The following is a 17,739-nucleotide window of genomic DNA, read 5'->3' as shown; positions in this document are numbered from 1 at the left end:
TTGCTTCTCGAATGACTGCAGATGTTGTACATCACTGTCATATCAAAGCTGGACAACTTCCACAGACCCCCCGCTGACACTTTACACTACATTTGGGCTCGAAAACGAGCGGAGTAATTCGAGATGATTTTTTGTTTCAAGGCTTTTACGGCTTATGGCTTTCATCGGGCGATTAGGGATATTTCTCTAAACACTTTTTTCATTTAGCTAACTTTTTCTATTTGATTATAATTCTTTGATTCATTTCATGAATTAAATAATATTTAATAATAACAATAAATTTTTTCAAAGGTGGCTGAAGTTTACACTAGATATTATAAAAGATTAATACGTAAATTATTACAAAAAATAAATAATGAGAAGTGCCCTCGGAAATACCTTTCATTTTGTTCGTAACAAATTATAGATGTTTTTTTAATAATTATTTATAGGTATCTACCTACCTATTGTTACCTATACATATTTGGAGCCAGAATATTCATTCCATTAGGTCAATCATTTTATGCAAAAGATTTACAAAATTGATTAGTAAATTATTCTTTTCAGGCAACCTAAAGCAACTTTTACCTTTCTGACTAGGAGTTTATTCGCTTTTAAGAGATTTACTAAACTAAATGGAGCTTAATAGTCGTTTTAACATCAAAATAAAGAGAATTTAAATTTTTTTCACTGGCGAGATTTGATATTTTTGATAAATTATTATTATTATTATTATTATTATTATTATTATTATTATTATTATTATTATTATTATTATTATTATTATTATTAAATATTATCAATTTTTTTCAATAAAACTGCTGCTATTCTAATAAGAACAATTTTTGACGTCAGAATAAAGAAACAGGTATTTGCTCAATTACGACAAAATTATTCGAAAAAGTGGAACTATTTTTATCCTAACCTATATAAAATGACTCGGGGAATTGATTGGAGTCAAGAAAATTGCCAAATTTCTAATAGTTCTTTAACTATCTTTTTTTTAATTTTACCTATTTTTGCTTTTATTTGCAATTTTCTCGAAAACTATTAGTCGGAGAACAATAGTCTTTTTTAAAAAAGATAGATAATTAAAAGAGCTTTCCAACGGTGATAAACTTCATAGGGTGATCTCTAATAGTTCCGGAGTTATTGCTTGATAAATATTCCGGGTACTCGTTATCGACCAAAATTGCGACAAAAATTGCAAAAATCAAAACTTTAAAAATCGCACCATTTGACTTTTTTTCTACTTTTAACAAATCCAGAGGGTTGTGAAGCCATAAAAACGCCCATAAAACTTTGATAGAGTGAGTTAAATATTTTATTCTCATTTTTGTGAAGGTAAGTGCCTTGACCATTAAAATTTTAAACAAAAAAATAAATTCAAAATTTAAATCTCGTGAAAAGCTGGTATAATACATAAATAAGCCGTAGAATTCAATGAAACAAACCGCGTTGCTCTACGACTTTTAATTTTTGAGTTATGAAGTATAAATTTTGAGTTAGGAATTTTTCGACAGGAATAAATTTGTAATTTAAACAGATTTTTTTGATTTAATTTATAAATTATTTTATCTGAAGCGATTTTTTTAGTTTAAGATAAATGTGGTGTTCTGTCATAAATTTCATCTCACCAAATAAATTTTTAACCCTAGGGGTGTTTCTTGGTTTAATTGTTAAATTGACTTATATGAAGAAGTTTTTCCTTAAAGTTTTATAAATTGTCAATTTTGTTTTCATCAAATAAATTTTTAATCTAGGGCTGGTTTTTGGTTTAATTTTCAAATTATTGTTAAAAAAAACAAATAAAATAAAAAAGAGATACATTTCAGCAAGTTTTTTGTGTATTTATAAGTATATCAAATCATATAATTTTTCTTTTTAGTTTCTTTCCAGTTTTAAATACATACTTATATTGTGTTTATTTGCAATAATTAAGTGAACTTCTGCACACCTTTAGAATAAATGAGTCGAACTCGCATTGAATTTTCTATCAGGTATATATTTTGTATTGTTGTATTGAAATGAGAAACGAATATCGAATAATGAAACTAATACTTAAGAAGTAAAATACGAAAACCAAAAGATCTGCAGAATGAAAACGATTCACAATCACTGAAAAACTCAGAAGACCATTCACTTCAATTTCAAGAATTTTATCTGTAATCTGTAATGACAATATTTTAAACCCAAACCAAAAAATCAAACTTTGAGGAAAGTATAAAGTGTAAAAATTTCAGCTAGTGTTCAGGTTTTTTAGGATTTCTAGAGTTTTTTTTGTGTCTAGATTTTGATTTTTTCAGCTAGCTTTCTCTAGTTGATAATAATTTATTGATTCATTTGACGAGAACAATGTGAAAATAACATCTCATTTTTAAGGAAAAGAGTATTTCTTGTTACCAAAATTTGGAGACCACCATTTCCACCATCTCACACAAAAGATACAAAAGATAAAAAAAATAAAAAAGAGAAATACATTTCAGCAAGCTTCTTGTCGATAAGTAAAAAATCAGATGCTTTTCCTTTTTAAATTAAATTTTCAAAGGACACAATTTGAAGAAAAAAGGAAAATATCAATAATATTATTGGAAAACAGTTAATAATGCATGCGGCCGTGGGTCTGTGGACCTTCACACCTCGTCCGACACAGGTGGTCTTCAGTGCATACCAATCTCTCACTTCAAGATGCACTTGAAAGCTTATCCAGGTTGAGCAAAGTTATCTTAGGCTAGTTTGGTCAGATAACCCTTAGTTTACCTAATCCACGTGAAACACGCCGCTCTTCTAAACACTCCCTCTGACCAATAACTCACCCTCTTGTAGCCGCCGGTATGCTCTCAGATGTTTACTTTCAGTTTCAAGAGCTTAATTGTCCCGATGCCACGGTATTCAGGCTTAAAATCAGCAAGAATTGCCTGGAAAATGCATTTACTACGTGAATAGGCTGAATGGAAGAATGGGAAGTTTAATTATAGCGAGGAAATGCCTGAAATAATATTTAGACAGACTTTCGGAAATATTTCGGTGACGATTCTTTGCCAGCGACCCGATTATGAAAGATATATTTATTAATTCAAACACGACAAATCCATCAAACTGGTCCGTGATCCCCCAGGACTGCTTAATTAAAAAAATAATTTCAAACGTGGTGCGTAATTTTTTGTGTGGAAAACTTCGTCTCGTCTCGAATATTTGTCATGAAAACGGTAGACTTGGTGGCTGCACAAGACGCGGCTGAACAAACATTAGGTAGTTACTATAGACTCCATTATTGGTGAAGGATAAAACCATCAGTTGAGCCATCAATTTTATACAGACCCTAAAAATCCTTATGGATTTGTCGTTATATGTTATTTGCTTTTTGTGCTGAAGAATGGGCGCGTGTAACCGTATTAGCCCAAGGAGGCCATTTTTGCCAACAATAAAAAGATTAAAAGAAGTTCGCAATTGTTTCGTCTTATTTAATCATTTCAAACAAACATAAACACACACAGCAAATTATTTTGTTATTTAATAAAGTTATACTCAGGCGACTGGGAAAATACAAATTATTGGATAAATACTATTTTCAGGAACTTGCAGACGGGTCAATACCAAATTACTTGTGAACTTGTGGTCTTGTGATAACCACCACGAAAATAATTATTTGGCAAAATTTATTCCACTTGACATTTGATTGCTTTGATAACTAAAGGTTTTATTAAAGTGTATTAATTTTGGGCGCACATTTTTTAGCTTCTAATTTAATTGTTTGACTGATTTTTTTTTTGATTAGAATTATTTTAAATTTTCAGAATTTTAAATACTTATGACGCTAAAAAGCAGTTATAAGCATATATAGTTTTCTATTTTATTCGGTTTTGTTAAAGTAACTCACTAAAATGTGAATCTAATAATAGAATTAAACTAGTTTAATTTCTCATTAATTACAGTTAGCATTATGATATTATCCACAAATTTCTAGATTTTAGCAATGAGGCTTCTTCAAATTTCTTTTTTTTATAATTTTTGGAGAGTTTAGTTTTTCATATTCTTTTTTAGAATTTTCAGGGTCGGTTTACAAAATACAGAATTAAAAAATTTAGAATTAAACTAATTCTAATTAGATTTTCACTTATTTTACGTCAAGTTAACGGCGAATTAAAATTTAATTGCGATTAAAATGATCTGTAGACCAGCCCTACGTGTTTTAGGTTTTTCAAATTCTTAATTTCAATCCATGAAATTTCAATTTTTCACGTACTTTTATTCAGGTTTATTAATTTATATTTTCGGAATTTTAAGTGCATTTATTGTTTTTTTAGATTTTTAATTTAAATCAGTCAAGTTTGTAATTTGATTCGTTTTCGGAGTTTATTTGTAAATTAATAATATTCGGCGATGTTTGCTCTCTTTACATTTTTAATTTTATACAAAATGCAGTTTTGTCTCTTTATTAATGAAAAGTTTTTTTGCAATAAAGTCTTAACAAAAAGCTTAAAAACAAGCATAGTGAGTTTTTAGACTCTCAGACTTTCAGTTTCAATTAAAAAATTCTGACAATTTTAAACGATAGCTATCTACACAAACCTGAAAAAACCTACACATTAGAATAAATTTCGAGAATCTTAAATTTGCAGTTTTTGTTTTGAATTTTAGGAATCAAATTTTCGAGTAACTATAACTTGGCTTAGCTTAGTTTCTTCAATTTTTTGAATTAAGTTTGGATTTTAGGTATAATAATAAAATCGATTTGTTCGAGAATTTCTTTGAAAAATAAGCCACAACAAAAAAACACTTATTAATTTTATGCTTTACTTTAAACTCACCCCAATTCTCTAATTTAAGTGGTTTATCAAACACTGACATTTATTTCTTTTGGCTTATAAAATAGACATTTTATTTTAAATTTATCATTAAGTTTGGAAGTAAATTTGCGTATTCAGTCTATTTAAAAATTCTTAATTCACAAATTTTTAGCTCGTATTTATTTTGATTTTGCAAACTCTATCACAATTACTGGAATCCGAATGTTTGGGCGATTTGTTATTATTTTTTGATACTTAAACATAGACTGCAAGCAAATATATCTAACCTACTCACATGTATCTAATGTTATGTGCAAAATTCAGCTTATCGTTACAAATATTTGAATGAAAAAGATTAATTTTACGCATATTTTCTTTGGTTAAGAGTTAATTTTGTCTAATAATTTGTTTTATAATGTACAAGATACGAATTAGGGTCGTTTTGCACCCATATTTTTTATCAAATATCCAAAGGGGTGTATCGTGAATGGGTAGCCTAAAAAAATATGCTCAAGATATAATTAAAAGGACGAAAGAGTTAGACGTTTGAGCCGTACATTTCTTTAGATTGTTTTGCAGGCCGTTTTTGGTAACTTTTGAAGATGATTTACAGGATACATTTTTCTATTCTGGCTGTAAGAGAGAAAGTCTTTTAAAATGCGGTCATTGTTTTCTTTAATTTGGAAAAAAATTCCGAAAATTTTAAATAAATTAAAAAAAATCTAGTAGTCTTTGAAAATTACTTTTCATGAGCAATACGTGTTAAAGAGAAAATAAAATACTTTGGGCCTTGTAATGGACTCTTGGAAATAAAAACTATATCCTAAAAATCCATTTTTTTAGGTTTTTTTCTGAATTTAATATAGCACTGACCACATTTTAAAATATTTTCTCCTCTATAGCCCGAGTAAAAGAACGTACTATTATTTAAATAAGTTTCAAAAATGTTACTCAAAACGTCTCTAAAACGCTGAAGAAACTGACTGAAATTCGACGCTTTTTAGCCCCCTTATTTATAGTCTTGAACATAATTTTTAGGCAACCCATTCGAGATACTCTCTTTTGCATATTATATTTTATAAAAAATTAGTTTTATCCGGTAACCAGAATGGTCCAGGACGACCCGAATTCGGATCTAATTAAACTATTCAATAAAAATTGATTAATGATTAATAATTATAAAACTTCTGAAACCATTTGTCAAAAAGTTGAAAATTAAATCAACAAGATTATGTATACGAGGGCAAGGTGAGAAATTGTCGGCCTACTACAGAATTAACATTATATGCGAAAGTAAGTCATCATGTGTCATAATAGCGTTCTTCGAGTTTGGTCTTAATCTGACAAATAGTTTTATTTCTGAGCAATTTTTAAAGTAAAGGTGCATGTCTGTTTTGAACAAAATGGAAATAAAATGGAAAATTTCGCTGTCATTAACTTTTTTGTTTAGAAGGGCTTATTGCCAAAAGAAATTTATCCAAAATTGGTGACAGTTTATAAAGAAGAAACCTCTTCATAATCTACTGTGAAAAATGGCCAAATGAATTGGAACGTGGTCGCACATCTCTCAATGATGAGTTTTGTAAAGGACGACCAAAAACAATAACCACGGATGAAAACCTCTTTCTGCGAATAAAAGTGTATGAGATAGCTAAGTTCGTAGGAATATCTGAGAAAAGGGTGTAGTTTATTTGGACCCAGAATTAGATACGAAAAAATTGTGTGCAAAAAGGTGCACAAAGGCGCTCTGGCAATGGGAAAATTGAGAGATTTAAAACATGAATTATTAGAACATTTTTCATATTCGCCTGATTTGACTCCTCCAGATTTCCACCAACCACAAATTAAAAAAATGTGACTAGGAAAAATTGTCACTCGAATGAGGAGGTGAGTGCGGTTGAAAACAAGTATTTTGCAGACCTACCAGGAAATCACTAAGTGTGTTGAACTAAATAGACATTATACAAAAAAATAAATTCATGTTTGTATTAAAAAAAAACTCTTTCATTGTTAGGCTGAGAAGTTTTCACCTTGCCCTCGTAGGTATCTACTAGTATTTTATCAAATCAATTAGAAATATGTAAAGCCAAATGAAATTGGTATTTTGGATGTTTCTTTCCCTTAACCTCGTTAATATATTCCATCTGCGAGGCATCGTCGTCGTCGTTTGCTTAATTCGTATCTTGTAAAAGCCCCCAAGTATTGCACACCCAATTTGAAAGTAGGAAAGAGGATCTGTGGCGGATGCTGCGGCAGCCGAGGGAAATAGAATAGAATTAAGAGGTTTTATCTGCGAGTCGAATGAGAGATCGCGCGGTTGGATGGTTAATTCCGGGGGCTCTAAATAAACACTGCTCACACGGAGGCTGAAGCTCAGGAGCAGCAACTCCCCAGACCCCTCTTACACAAACATACGGCGCTAATGCCACTCTCTATTTGCAATGCAATTTGCCCCACAGAAATTACAATTAACAACCGAAAGCCGAGTGCGCTTCAGTTCACTCCAACTCGCTGATGGCTGTGTGTTTCAGCAGAAATTAAATACTATTTTCGACAAAGTGCGTGACGATCGTGACGACACTGCATTGCCTTTTTTAACGTGTTTTTCAATGTCTAGTGTTATTGCTAGATTTAATCAAACCTGAGGGAAATACAATTCGCATTTGAAACCGATTTTTGTGCGAACATAGTGATGGAAAAGCGCACTGTAATACGATTGTTTCACACAAACAAAACAAATATCGCGTGGAATTGCAGCCTCCTATATTAATATGCAGGATTTACTTAATCCTTTCACGAACGATAGGACAAAAGCCTGCAGGAAATTGAATCAAATGCATAGATAGATCCATGCGGGTGTTTTATATTCAAATTCGCCACTGGCTGACTTTTACCAACAATTAAACCGCTCTGGAAAGCCGACCGTTATTATAACAATAATAATTTTCACATCCTGCTGGCGCGAATTGTCTAATTGCCGAATTTTGTGGCACAATTGACAAAAAACCTGTGACTGTGTGTATTGTGTGTGGGGAACCCTTAAAACAACAGTTGCGATGCGTCAACGCAAATGCCCCGTCTAAAATTAAATTAGTGCATGTCAGTCCAAACGAGAGATAGATGACAACACAGAGGGCGGATATATTTAACCTTTTACAATGCGAAAATAGAGTAGTTTTAATTTACTCTGTCGATGACACTAATGAACTCGAATCACCAGGGATTTATTTCGATAAAAATTTCCGAAATAACCCGTGGTTTCACTCACGCTTGTCACGTTCTTAATCCGTGGATTAAGACAGGGGTTTCCACAAATCTACACTTGAATTTTGGCTGATATTTATTATGGGAGAGCGCCTTGAAAATTTGTCGGTCGGTAGTTTCCGAGGATAATCATTCATCATGTTAAAGTCACCGGAGCTGAGGGTATTTACAGCGACACGTGTACTCATTTAGCGGCTACAAATCAAGCTGCAGCTCGCCGACATCTTCTAATCTTTGTTTACACTGCTTATTAACCGCAAATTATAACGGCTATTTTAACTCCCATTTAAAACGGTTTTTTGGCCTTTTTGGAGGGGTTCTGGCTTAAAGCGTACGCCAAGGTACTCCACTGAAATAAGACATTATTACTCGTTTTAAAAAAATAATACTTTGTAAATTTAAAATTTGCACCTCTCCTAAAACTAAGTATGATTCATTACTTCATTAGAAATAATTTACCTTTCCGTTAAAAGTTCGCTTGATGTTTGGTCAAAATTATAAGATTCCACCACAGTACCATTCATTATTTTTTATACTGTACGTATATTTACGCTCAAAACTTTCAAATATTGTTCTCTTCATTTTTATGTTTAAAAATGAATAAAAATGCAGCTTCAAAATTAATAATAAAGTAAGAGAACTTCTTGATATACTTAATGTAGTCATTGGAGAGATAGATCAATAGAAATGTGTGATCAGTTTTTGATGATGCTTTTTCTTTCTTATAAATTATAGAGTAAACTGATCTAAGTAGTCGTACTAAATTTTAATAAGAAATTATCAGTTGCAAATTATAGGATAAGAGTGTTTTGTTTATCACGTTTATTAGCAAAAGTTCTTTGAAAATCACTATATAACGACAAATGATCAAAACCATCAGTTCGTTCTAGCTTTTTATAAATAGAAAGAAAAATTTGGGTAATTTTTCTAATTATTTCGACTTGGAAAAAAGAACGTTCATTTATTTCACGACATAATTTATTAATTAATATTGACCTTATTATTTCTTACTAGAGCATGAAATTATTTTTAACATTCAAAATGTATTGTTCTCTTAATTAAATTACTTACTAAGAGTGACTATCAGATTGGGAAATAAATGTGACATGATAAATGTGAAATTGTTATCTTAAATTAAATAATAGGTAATAAAAATAAAAATCTGGACAATAATAGATTTTACTAAGAAATTTAACCACCAAGGGATTTTATACATTTTTTATTATTTTTACCAAGCGATTTTTTAAAATTTTGATCAAGTTATCCATGACAGTTACCTCATCAGTGAAATGTTTTGCGTAAATAACTTCAGCATCTTATTTTATTTCTGAAATGGATATCGGGTTAACGTAACTGTCATGGATAACTAGATCAAAATTTTAGAAACTCGCACGGTATAATATTATGTAGGTATTTTTTACGTAAGAATTGATTGTACATAAAAATATCTTATTTATAAAAAATTATAATTTAAATACAAGTAGAAACACATTACTCGAGTAATAAGCAATTTAGTAAACAAGGAGGTAGGTATTTTTTTAAATTCATTTAGAAGGAAGCTCAAACTATGTTTTTTATATTTGATCTGAGAAAGACAGTGACAAAATTAAAACTTAACAGGGAGTGAAGGACAGTGAGATTTTATGTAGTGAATGAAATAAAAATTCTTGCTTCACAATTTCCTGCTCATAAGATTAAAAAAAAGACTTACATCAACTTAAGAACAACTGAGACTTTGTAAACTTCAAATAAATATTAGATTTCATCATTTCACTAACTTATTCGCTTCAATTCGTTTTGGAAAATAAGATTAACTTTTTGTTCGTAGGTGCTCTTAAACATGCTTTAACAAATACGCTATAATGATAAATTTGTAATAAATTATCCTAAAAGTATTCAGAAAACACAAGGTGACTTTTTTGAAAACGAGCCATTTTGGATATCTCAGAAAATAAAAAAAGTTGGACATCCCCATAAAGGAGTTTTTTATGGTGTAGAACCTAAACCCTTTAAAATAGTACAAACAACCCCCTAATAATTTCAAATAGCATGACCCTACTCAAATGAAAATTATATTCACTACTTAACAATTTAGATGTGTCTTTTTTTTGATGGTTGAAATTTTTTTTATAAACCTACATTTACTTTTATACTAATAATAGCTTATGGTACTAACGTATGAAATGCACAAAACTAATTTCAACGATTATTTTTCATTTAAAATTACGAATAGAATGATATTTTCTTACGAGACACATTTTGATTTTTGAGTTAAATCCTCGGTTAGATCTTAAAAAATTGTTTTACACTACAGGAGGTCATAATCAGTCCATGTCCGTAAAGATACACACATCCAATTCTTTTTTCAAACTCTTGCTTTTATAGGAATTCTTCAGTTCTCAATTAAAATTCGTAAAAAAGGTCTTGTGGTGGTATCTATTTAAAAAAACACCTGTATATTGAGAGTTTCGGTTAGTCAAAAAAAAACAAACAAAAACAATAAGTCCGAAGAAGTAAAGTTAATGAGCTCGTTGTTCATTTCTAATGGTATAATTAATATAGGTACTAAAATTTTGTTCAATACAGTTTTTATTAAATTCGCTTTCTTTTACTTGAGCTGAGGTGTATATACACCGACAGTTAGACATAGTCCATTTATTCTAATTTGTAATTGCGAATACCTGAACTTGTACTAACAAAGACCAAAGTACACATTTTCAACTTTGATAATGTCAAATTTATTAGAAAATTGGATGAGCAGTGCTTAATAGACCAACAGATTTTGCGTTTTTTTGTTATTAAATGAGTGTGAAGAAAATGCCTGCCCTATCCATCGATTTTTTTGGCTCCCCTCGATCTTTTGCCAACCCCAGCCGCCAAAAAACTATTCATTGTTAATGGAAATGTACTTTATATTACAGTGGCGGATCCAGGAGCATTTCAACAATGCGTATAGTCAACATGGCGACACGAACCAATAGGGACGACTCCGTAACAATACCCGGGGCCGAGCCCAACAGTGGAACTCCGTTCTATCCACTTCACATATCACGTCAATATTATTGCAGTGCCCCTCCATTGTGTCCAGTTATCACCGCTTAAAATAATAATGGGGGACGTTATGTCTTATATACTTGTCTCTCTTTTACTAATACGGGAAAAGCCAGATGGACAGTACTTCAATGCGACAATAAAGAATCTTGGACGAGTAACAAGCTGTCAACTTCGTTAACGAATGTTTTCTCAACAAAATGATGCGCTTGACAAGTCTCTACTGAATTTTTCAAACCGATGGAGAATTGGTCACTGATCTTTCAGCTTTTTTCAGCAAATATTAACATTCTTGTACACATACAATACACAAATAAAAGAATAAAACAGATAATATCCACTCGTGTCTATTTTTTTCTCACATAAGACCCTCAGAACCCATCCAAGTTAAAAAATAAAGTTAATAAAGAACAAAATTGAATTCAAATCAAGGTGTATTCGGAAAATTATTATTAACTATTACTAATATTATTACTTGTTATTTTCAAAGTAAATTTTAAAATTAAGGATTGCTACAATAATCAAATATTTGATATACAGGGTGAGTCAATAGTGCGTTACTTCGACATGTCCCAAAATGCAACCAAAAATACTAATTGCACTCTTCACTTGGAACTTCGTTAGATTCTAAAAAATATTAATTGAATCAAGACTGCTTTTTTATCTTTTAAATAATAATAATCCATTATAAAATTTTAGCGAAACACTACCAAAAACAATGTAATCTTGGATTAAATTATTTTTTTTAACCATAACCAATCTGGTCAGCTGGAATCGGTATTATACAAATTCAGAAATATCCCACTATTGACTCACCCTGTATAATATTTATTATAAAAGATAAAATTGGGAAAAAACACTTCACCAAAAAAATTCCATTTTCAAATTTTACCATTTAAAAATTTCAGTCAACATCAGTAATACAGCGCAATTGAATAAAACCAATTATTTATATTACGTCTAGTTCAAATTTTAAATTAAAATGTGAGACCTGCCATCTATTGACGATCCGCTAAAAACTGCTATTACAGTCAACTTTACCATTTGTTTACGATTATTTTAAAAGTTGGTAGAGGACAGCACGTCTCAGAGTGTCATCTTTTGACGTTTATGTAACCTCAAATTTTCGCCAAAATGAAAAAATACAAAAATGTATAGCCAGTTAAATAAGTATCGTGTGCCACTGAAGGCTGTATGCAAATTTTCCTTGTTAAGGAAAAAACCAGAAATTCTAAACATTGCTGATAATGGGTTGACTCAAAAACGGGTGAAAACCCACGTTAGATTAGATCAAATCAACTCGAAAGTGAGTCTTGGATTGTTTTAAGGGGTGGTTTCATTTTTAATTAATTTCAGTTAATTAAGGGTGTATCTAGGGAATACTCTGCCGTGTGTTCACTTATCCACCGGTCAGGGTTACAAAATTTGAGCCACTTGCCGTACTATTTGGATAAAAGAGAGTTCCACTCTTCGGTGAAAAATTTGCAGCAGTCTTCCGGGGGCAAACCTGGCGGTGATAAGAATAAACCAAACGATGATGACGATAAAGACAAGATTTCGTCATTGTTGGCTAAGGCCTTTCTGTGGATGCTTACAGCCTACATGGTCATAGCAATAATTTCGTTGATGTTTCCTAGTAGTAGCCAACCAGAGGTGATTAAAATTTTACAAAAAAAAGAACCCACAATTTAACACTTTCGTAGGTTGTACGATATGTCTCCTGGAACGAATTTTTGTACCAAATGTTGGCCAAAGGCGAAGTGGAAGAAATTATCGTCAGGCCTGATATCGAAATCGTTACGATTATCCTACACGAAGGTGCCATAATTAAAGGAAAAAAAGTGACGATGAAAATTTGACCTCGCAAAATTTTAAAAATAACTTCCAGGTTGATAACAGGACGTATCACATGAATGTTGTCGATATCAACAAATTCGAAGACAAACTCAGAGAGGCTGAACGTCGTTTAGGCATCCAAGACGGAATCCCGATCACATTTGAACGCGGAACGGACACAGCCGGAAAACTACTCATCTCTCTCCTGATCGTTGCAATCCTTATTTCCCTTCTCGCTCGCAGCAAAAGCATAAGACCGCCAATCAGCATGGACACATTTGTAAACCCCCCAATCTCAACCACAGCCTCTTTGATTAATGATGGAAGTTTTTCTACTACTCCTTTTACGATAGTTATGGAAAAAATTCAGAAAAAAATCGAAAAAAAAAACATGTATTTAGACGTTAGAAGGAAAACTTCGTTCATTGATCAAAGAGGCTGGGTCCAAATTTTTACCATAAAAATTTCAGACGCAATTAGGGCGCGCCAAGTTCACCCTTGTTGACCCTCTGTCAGGTCAGGGCAAAGGGGTGCACTTTTCAGACGTGGCAGGTTTAAGGGAAGCGAAACAGGAAGTAATGGAGTTTGTTGATTATTTGAAACGGCCTGAGATTTACAAGAGTTTGGGGGCGAAGGTGCCTAAGGGGGCACTGCTTTTAGGCCCCCCTGGTTGTGGTAAGACTTTACTGGCCAAAGCTGTGGCCACTGAAGCCAATGTGCCTTTTTTGTCTATGAATGGGTCAGAGTTTATCGAGATGATTGGCGGCTTGGGGGCGGCAAGGGTAAGGTAGGTTATAAAAGGAGTTTTTTTTTGGGAAAAAGCATAGTTTTGACTTCATTTATACTGACTTTATTTTGACTTCGTACTATCTTTACAGCCTTTATAGTGGTTACAGATCATATTTTAAAAATAAAAATATACCCTTTTTCTTAAACGCCCCAAAAATGGTGTTCTTAGAAAAATAATTAAAAAACCGTAAAGAATTAAATTTCTTAAATTTCTCACAAAAAAGTCAAAGACAACTTAAATTTATCGTATTAATGGTTTCAGGCTCTAAAAAACGTCCAAGAATTTTTCAAAAACATTTTAATGCTTTTAAACCTTTCCAGGGTCTTAATATTTCAGATGGAAATTCGCCGTCTTAAAATAATGTTTTTGTAAGATATATATTTAATTTTTTTCTTTATAATTTTTAAGTAATTTTAATAGTTTTCGCCACATAACATAACCTGTGTTATCAATTAATTAATTAATTACTAATTAGTATATTAAGACGATGCTCAAAAAATTCCCATTTCTTATATTGTTATATTGAAAATACGTAGAAAAATTGGCACTACTACTTTAAAAAAATAAATAAATAAAAATTAAAACAAAGGTAATTTAGAGCTAGCGACATTCCTTTGAATTAATTAATAGTTATTATAAGGAATTGTTGAAAAATTCAGAAGAAATCCAGAATACATAAAAATATTTAATATTTAATAGCAAACGCTGATTTCTGTGTGATTATTATTTTTCGTGACACGTAGAGTAAAAAATAGTTCAGGAGACTCACCTTGTATAAAGTTTCTATGATTTTTATATTTGGTCTTTAACATGAAATGTTTGCCTGAGTTCTATATTTTATGGTATTCAGAATTTAATTCTCCATACGACTAGGTATTTTTTGTATTTAGTTTAAAAATTTACACTCAATTGATAACATCAACCAATATTAATACGTTTCTTTGGCTTAATTCATGTTTTCGCTCCCTTCGGTTTTAAAATTTTTGTCAACAAGTTAAAAATAAAAATATTTCTCAGATCGTGGTTACGATAGTTCCTTTATACCAAAATTTTTTACTGACGTACTAACTTTATTGTTAGTCAATGCTGACTTTTTACTTTATATTACGTTTTTGTACTAACGTTGTTCTGACTTTGTACTTACTTTGCTGACTTTAGACACTCAAAAAAAGTCAATTTTACACCATTTTTGAAAACAATATCATTTTCAACCCAAATGGATGAATACAGTAAATACAAAAATAATGTCACTTCCTTCGTTAATTTGTTGTTTTTCTACCTTGTTGTGAAGAAAATTAAGTTTTTAGGGCAAACTCTTAAATTATTGAAAAAGACAAAAATTAACCGGTGATTTCTTGATCAAATTAAATGATCGAATTTTCGTTTTACTTTTTAGGGACTTGTTCAAAGAGGCCCGCAAACGCGCCCCCTGTATAATCTACATCGACGAAATCGACGCAGTAGGCCGTAAACGAAGCGGCCAATTGGGCCAAGGTGGCGCCAGTGGCGAAAGTGAGCAGACTTTGAACCAGCTTTTGGTGGAAATGGACGGAATGGCAAGCAAGGAAAGTGTCGTTATGCTTGCCTCCACCAACAGGGCCGATATTTTGGACAGGGTATACCAACTTTTCAAAAAATAAAACAAAAATGATAATTTTGTCAAATTCAGGCCCTACTACGCCCCGGACGCTTCGACAGACACATTTTAATCGACTTGCCTGATCTAGAAGAACGAAAACAAATTTTTGAGCTACATTTGAAGAGTATAGCATTGGAAAACGAGCCTGAATTCTACTCGAAAAGGTTGGCGCACTTGACACCCGGATTCAGTGGCGCTGACATCGCCAATGTTTGCAACGAGGCGGCTTTGCACGCGGCAAGAGAGAAACAAAAGCACGTAACGCGGGACAATTTGGAATATGCCGTTGAACGTCTCGTTGGTATAACTTCAAACACAGCTTCCTTGATTAATGAAAGTTTCCGAATTAAATTGCACTGACAGCACTATCTTCTCGGAAACTTCCTTCATTGGTCAAGAAATCAGTGATTTCTCATTTGTTTTTTTTTATTTTTATAGGAGGTACCGAAAAACGCAACCATGCCATGTCCCCTGAAGAAAAACGCATCGTTGCCTATCACGAATCCGGTCATGCCCTAGTTGGCTGGATGTTGGAGCACACTGATGCCCTCCTGAAGGTCACTATAGTCCCTAGGACCAACCTAGCGCTGGGTTTTGCCCAGTACATCCCTCGGGACCAGAAATTGTACACCAAGGAGGAATTATTCGAAAGAATGTGCATGACTCTAGGTGGCCGAGTGGCTGAATCATTGATTTTTAACCGAATTACAACGGGGGCCCAAAACGATTTAGAAAAAGTCACCAAAATGGCCTACGCCCAAATCAAGGAGTTTGGGATGAGTGAAAGTGTGGGCTTGCTGTCGTTCCCTCAGGAAGAGACGCAGGAGAAGGGCCGAAGGCCCTACAGTAAAAAATTAGCAAATCTTATAGACATTGAGGCGAGGAGATTGGTCAGTAGGGCGTACAAACGCACAGAGGAGGTTTTGTTGAAGAATAAAGAAAAACTTGAATTGGTATGTTGGGCACAGCTTCCTTGATTAATTGATGTAGCACCATCTGCTAGTTTCATGTTACCACAGTTACAAAATTAAATTGACAGCAAATAACCATAATAGGTAACTGTCAGAGTTATTTACCCTCTCGGAAACAAAAAAGTCTCTAAACCACTCTAAACTAATAAAGTAATAAATGGGGGCTGTAATAACATAGTAATAACATTGGGGACTGTATTTTTGTAGCTTGCGGAGACGTTGTTGAAGAAGGAGACTTTAAACTATGATGATGTCGAGAAGCTGTTGGGGCCTCCGCCCTTTGGGGCCAAGCACTTGATCGAACCGGCTGAGTTTGAGGAGTCTGTGAGGAAGGATGCTGGGGATACTAGGCCGACTGAGACCAAGTCTGAGACTAATGCGTCTGCGCCCAAAATTTGAGAATGTATTGTAGATAATGAGACTTTGAACAAAATGAATAAATGTTTTTAAAAAGTTGAAATGTGTTTCTATTGCACCACTTAAAAGTAAACAAATCGCCACTTACCGTAAAGTGGCTGTAATGTCACTCAACACTTGATGGTAGCTTAAACAAGCTTAAACATCACTAACAACACTCACTGACATTTTTTCTTGGCATAATTTTTAAATGTGTTCGCACAACAACCGCCCTAAGTGTCAAATCAAAAACTTACCCCCTTGTGCCCTTCGAAGAACCCTCGAGCGGTCTTCAGCATTTTCTGTTCTCAGCAAGATGATTTTGTTCACATCGACACTGAACACACGCGAAATACTGTCTTTCAACCCGCAATACAATGTTTTTCAACCCGCAAAAACAAACAACGAAAAGACGCTTCAAGTAAGTGAACAACCAATCACAGCGCGCACTACCGCATGATGTCACGGAAGAGAAACTTGATTGCCAACTTTGTAAATGTCATCAATGGCGCTCGATTTAAAATTTCGCGGTTCTCAAATTTGATGTTGGCATTGCGTAATTCGGATCCAGAACGACCTATTCAGCAAAATATCTTGGATTACGTTGGTTTTGGGCCCAAGAATGACAGTTCTGTTAATGATAATTCCATATTAGAAAAAAATTACTTATGGTTTGCAATTTATAAAGGTCCTAGAGATTTGAAACAATAGACATTATTGGGTCGAATTTAAAAATAATGTTCTAAATACTGTTTTCTAGAAATCACGCGCTGAACATTATTCAATGTTATGTTCTAAGAAGCCGATTGGCGATTAAAAAAACACAAAATTCGTAACTTTTCAAATTGTAAACGGGTAAAAAAAACAGTTTTTCTTCGGTTTTTCTATACCAGAGATGTTCTCGGTAATTAATTATTATTATGCATTACAGAGGCACTTCATCTTTCTTTTAAATGCTTTCTAAAGGCACTAAACATACATGAGTTACTTATGTCTCTTATGAGCAATACTTTCTTTAATAGC

The 17,739-nt window shown here is 32.7% G+C and overlaps 2 protein-coding genes across 2 annotated transcripts in view; one reads left to right on the top strand and one right to left on the bottom strand.

Annotated features, from left to right (window-relative positions):
- Nucleotides 1-17,144, bottom strand: part of LOC100142613 (forkhead box protein F1) — a 92,639-nt gene extending 75,495 nt beyond the window's left edge. Inside the window, exon 1 of the mRNA XM_064355788.1 lies at nt 16,974-17,144. The gene's annotated coding sequence lies outside the window, so the exon portion shown is untranslated. The remainder of the gene's footprint in view (nt 1-16,973) is intronic.
- On the top strand, nt 12,165-16,780 carry Spg7 (Paraplegin). Its single transcript, XM_001813381.4, has 9 exons — nt 12,165-12,390; nt 12,441-12,737; nt 12,788-12,925; nt 12,973-13,200; nt 13,391-13,707; nt 15,107-15,326; nt 15,380-15,650; nt 15,788-16,302; nt 16,528-16,780. Exons 1-9 carry the CDS (start codon nt 12,235-12,237, stop codon nt 16,717-16,719), a joined length of 2,334 nt encoding a protein of 777 aa, XP_001813433.1. The 5' UTR covers nt 12,165-12,234; the 3' UTR covers nt 16,720-16,780.
- Nucleotides 17,145-17,739: the final 595 nt, after the last annotated feature.

The sequence above is a fragment of the Tribolium castaneum genome, chromosome 1, assembly GCF_031307605.1.
Source record: "Tribolium castaneum strain GA2 chromosome 1, icTriCast1.1, whole genome shotgun sequence".
Lineage (NCBI taxonomy): Eukaryota > Metazoa > Arthropoda > Insecta > Coleoptera > Tenebrionidae > Tribolium > Tribolium castaneum.
Note: the sequence above shows the minus strand (reverse complement) of the source record. Positions and strands in the feature narration are given on the sequence as shown.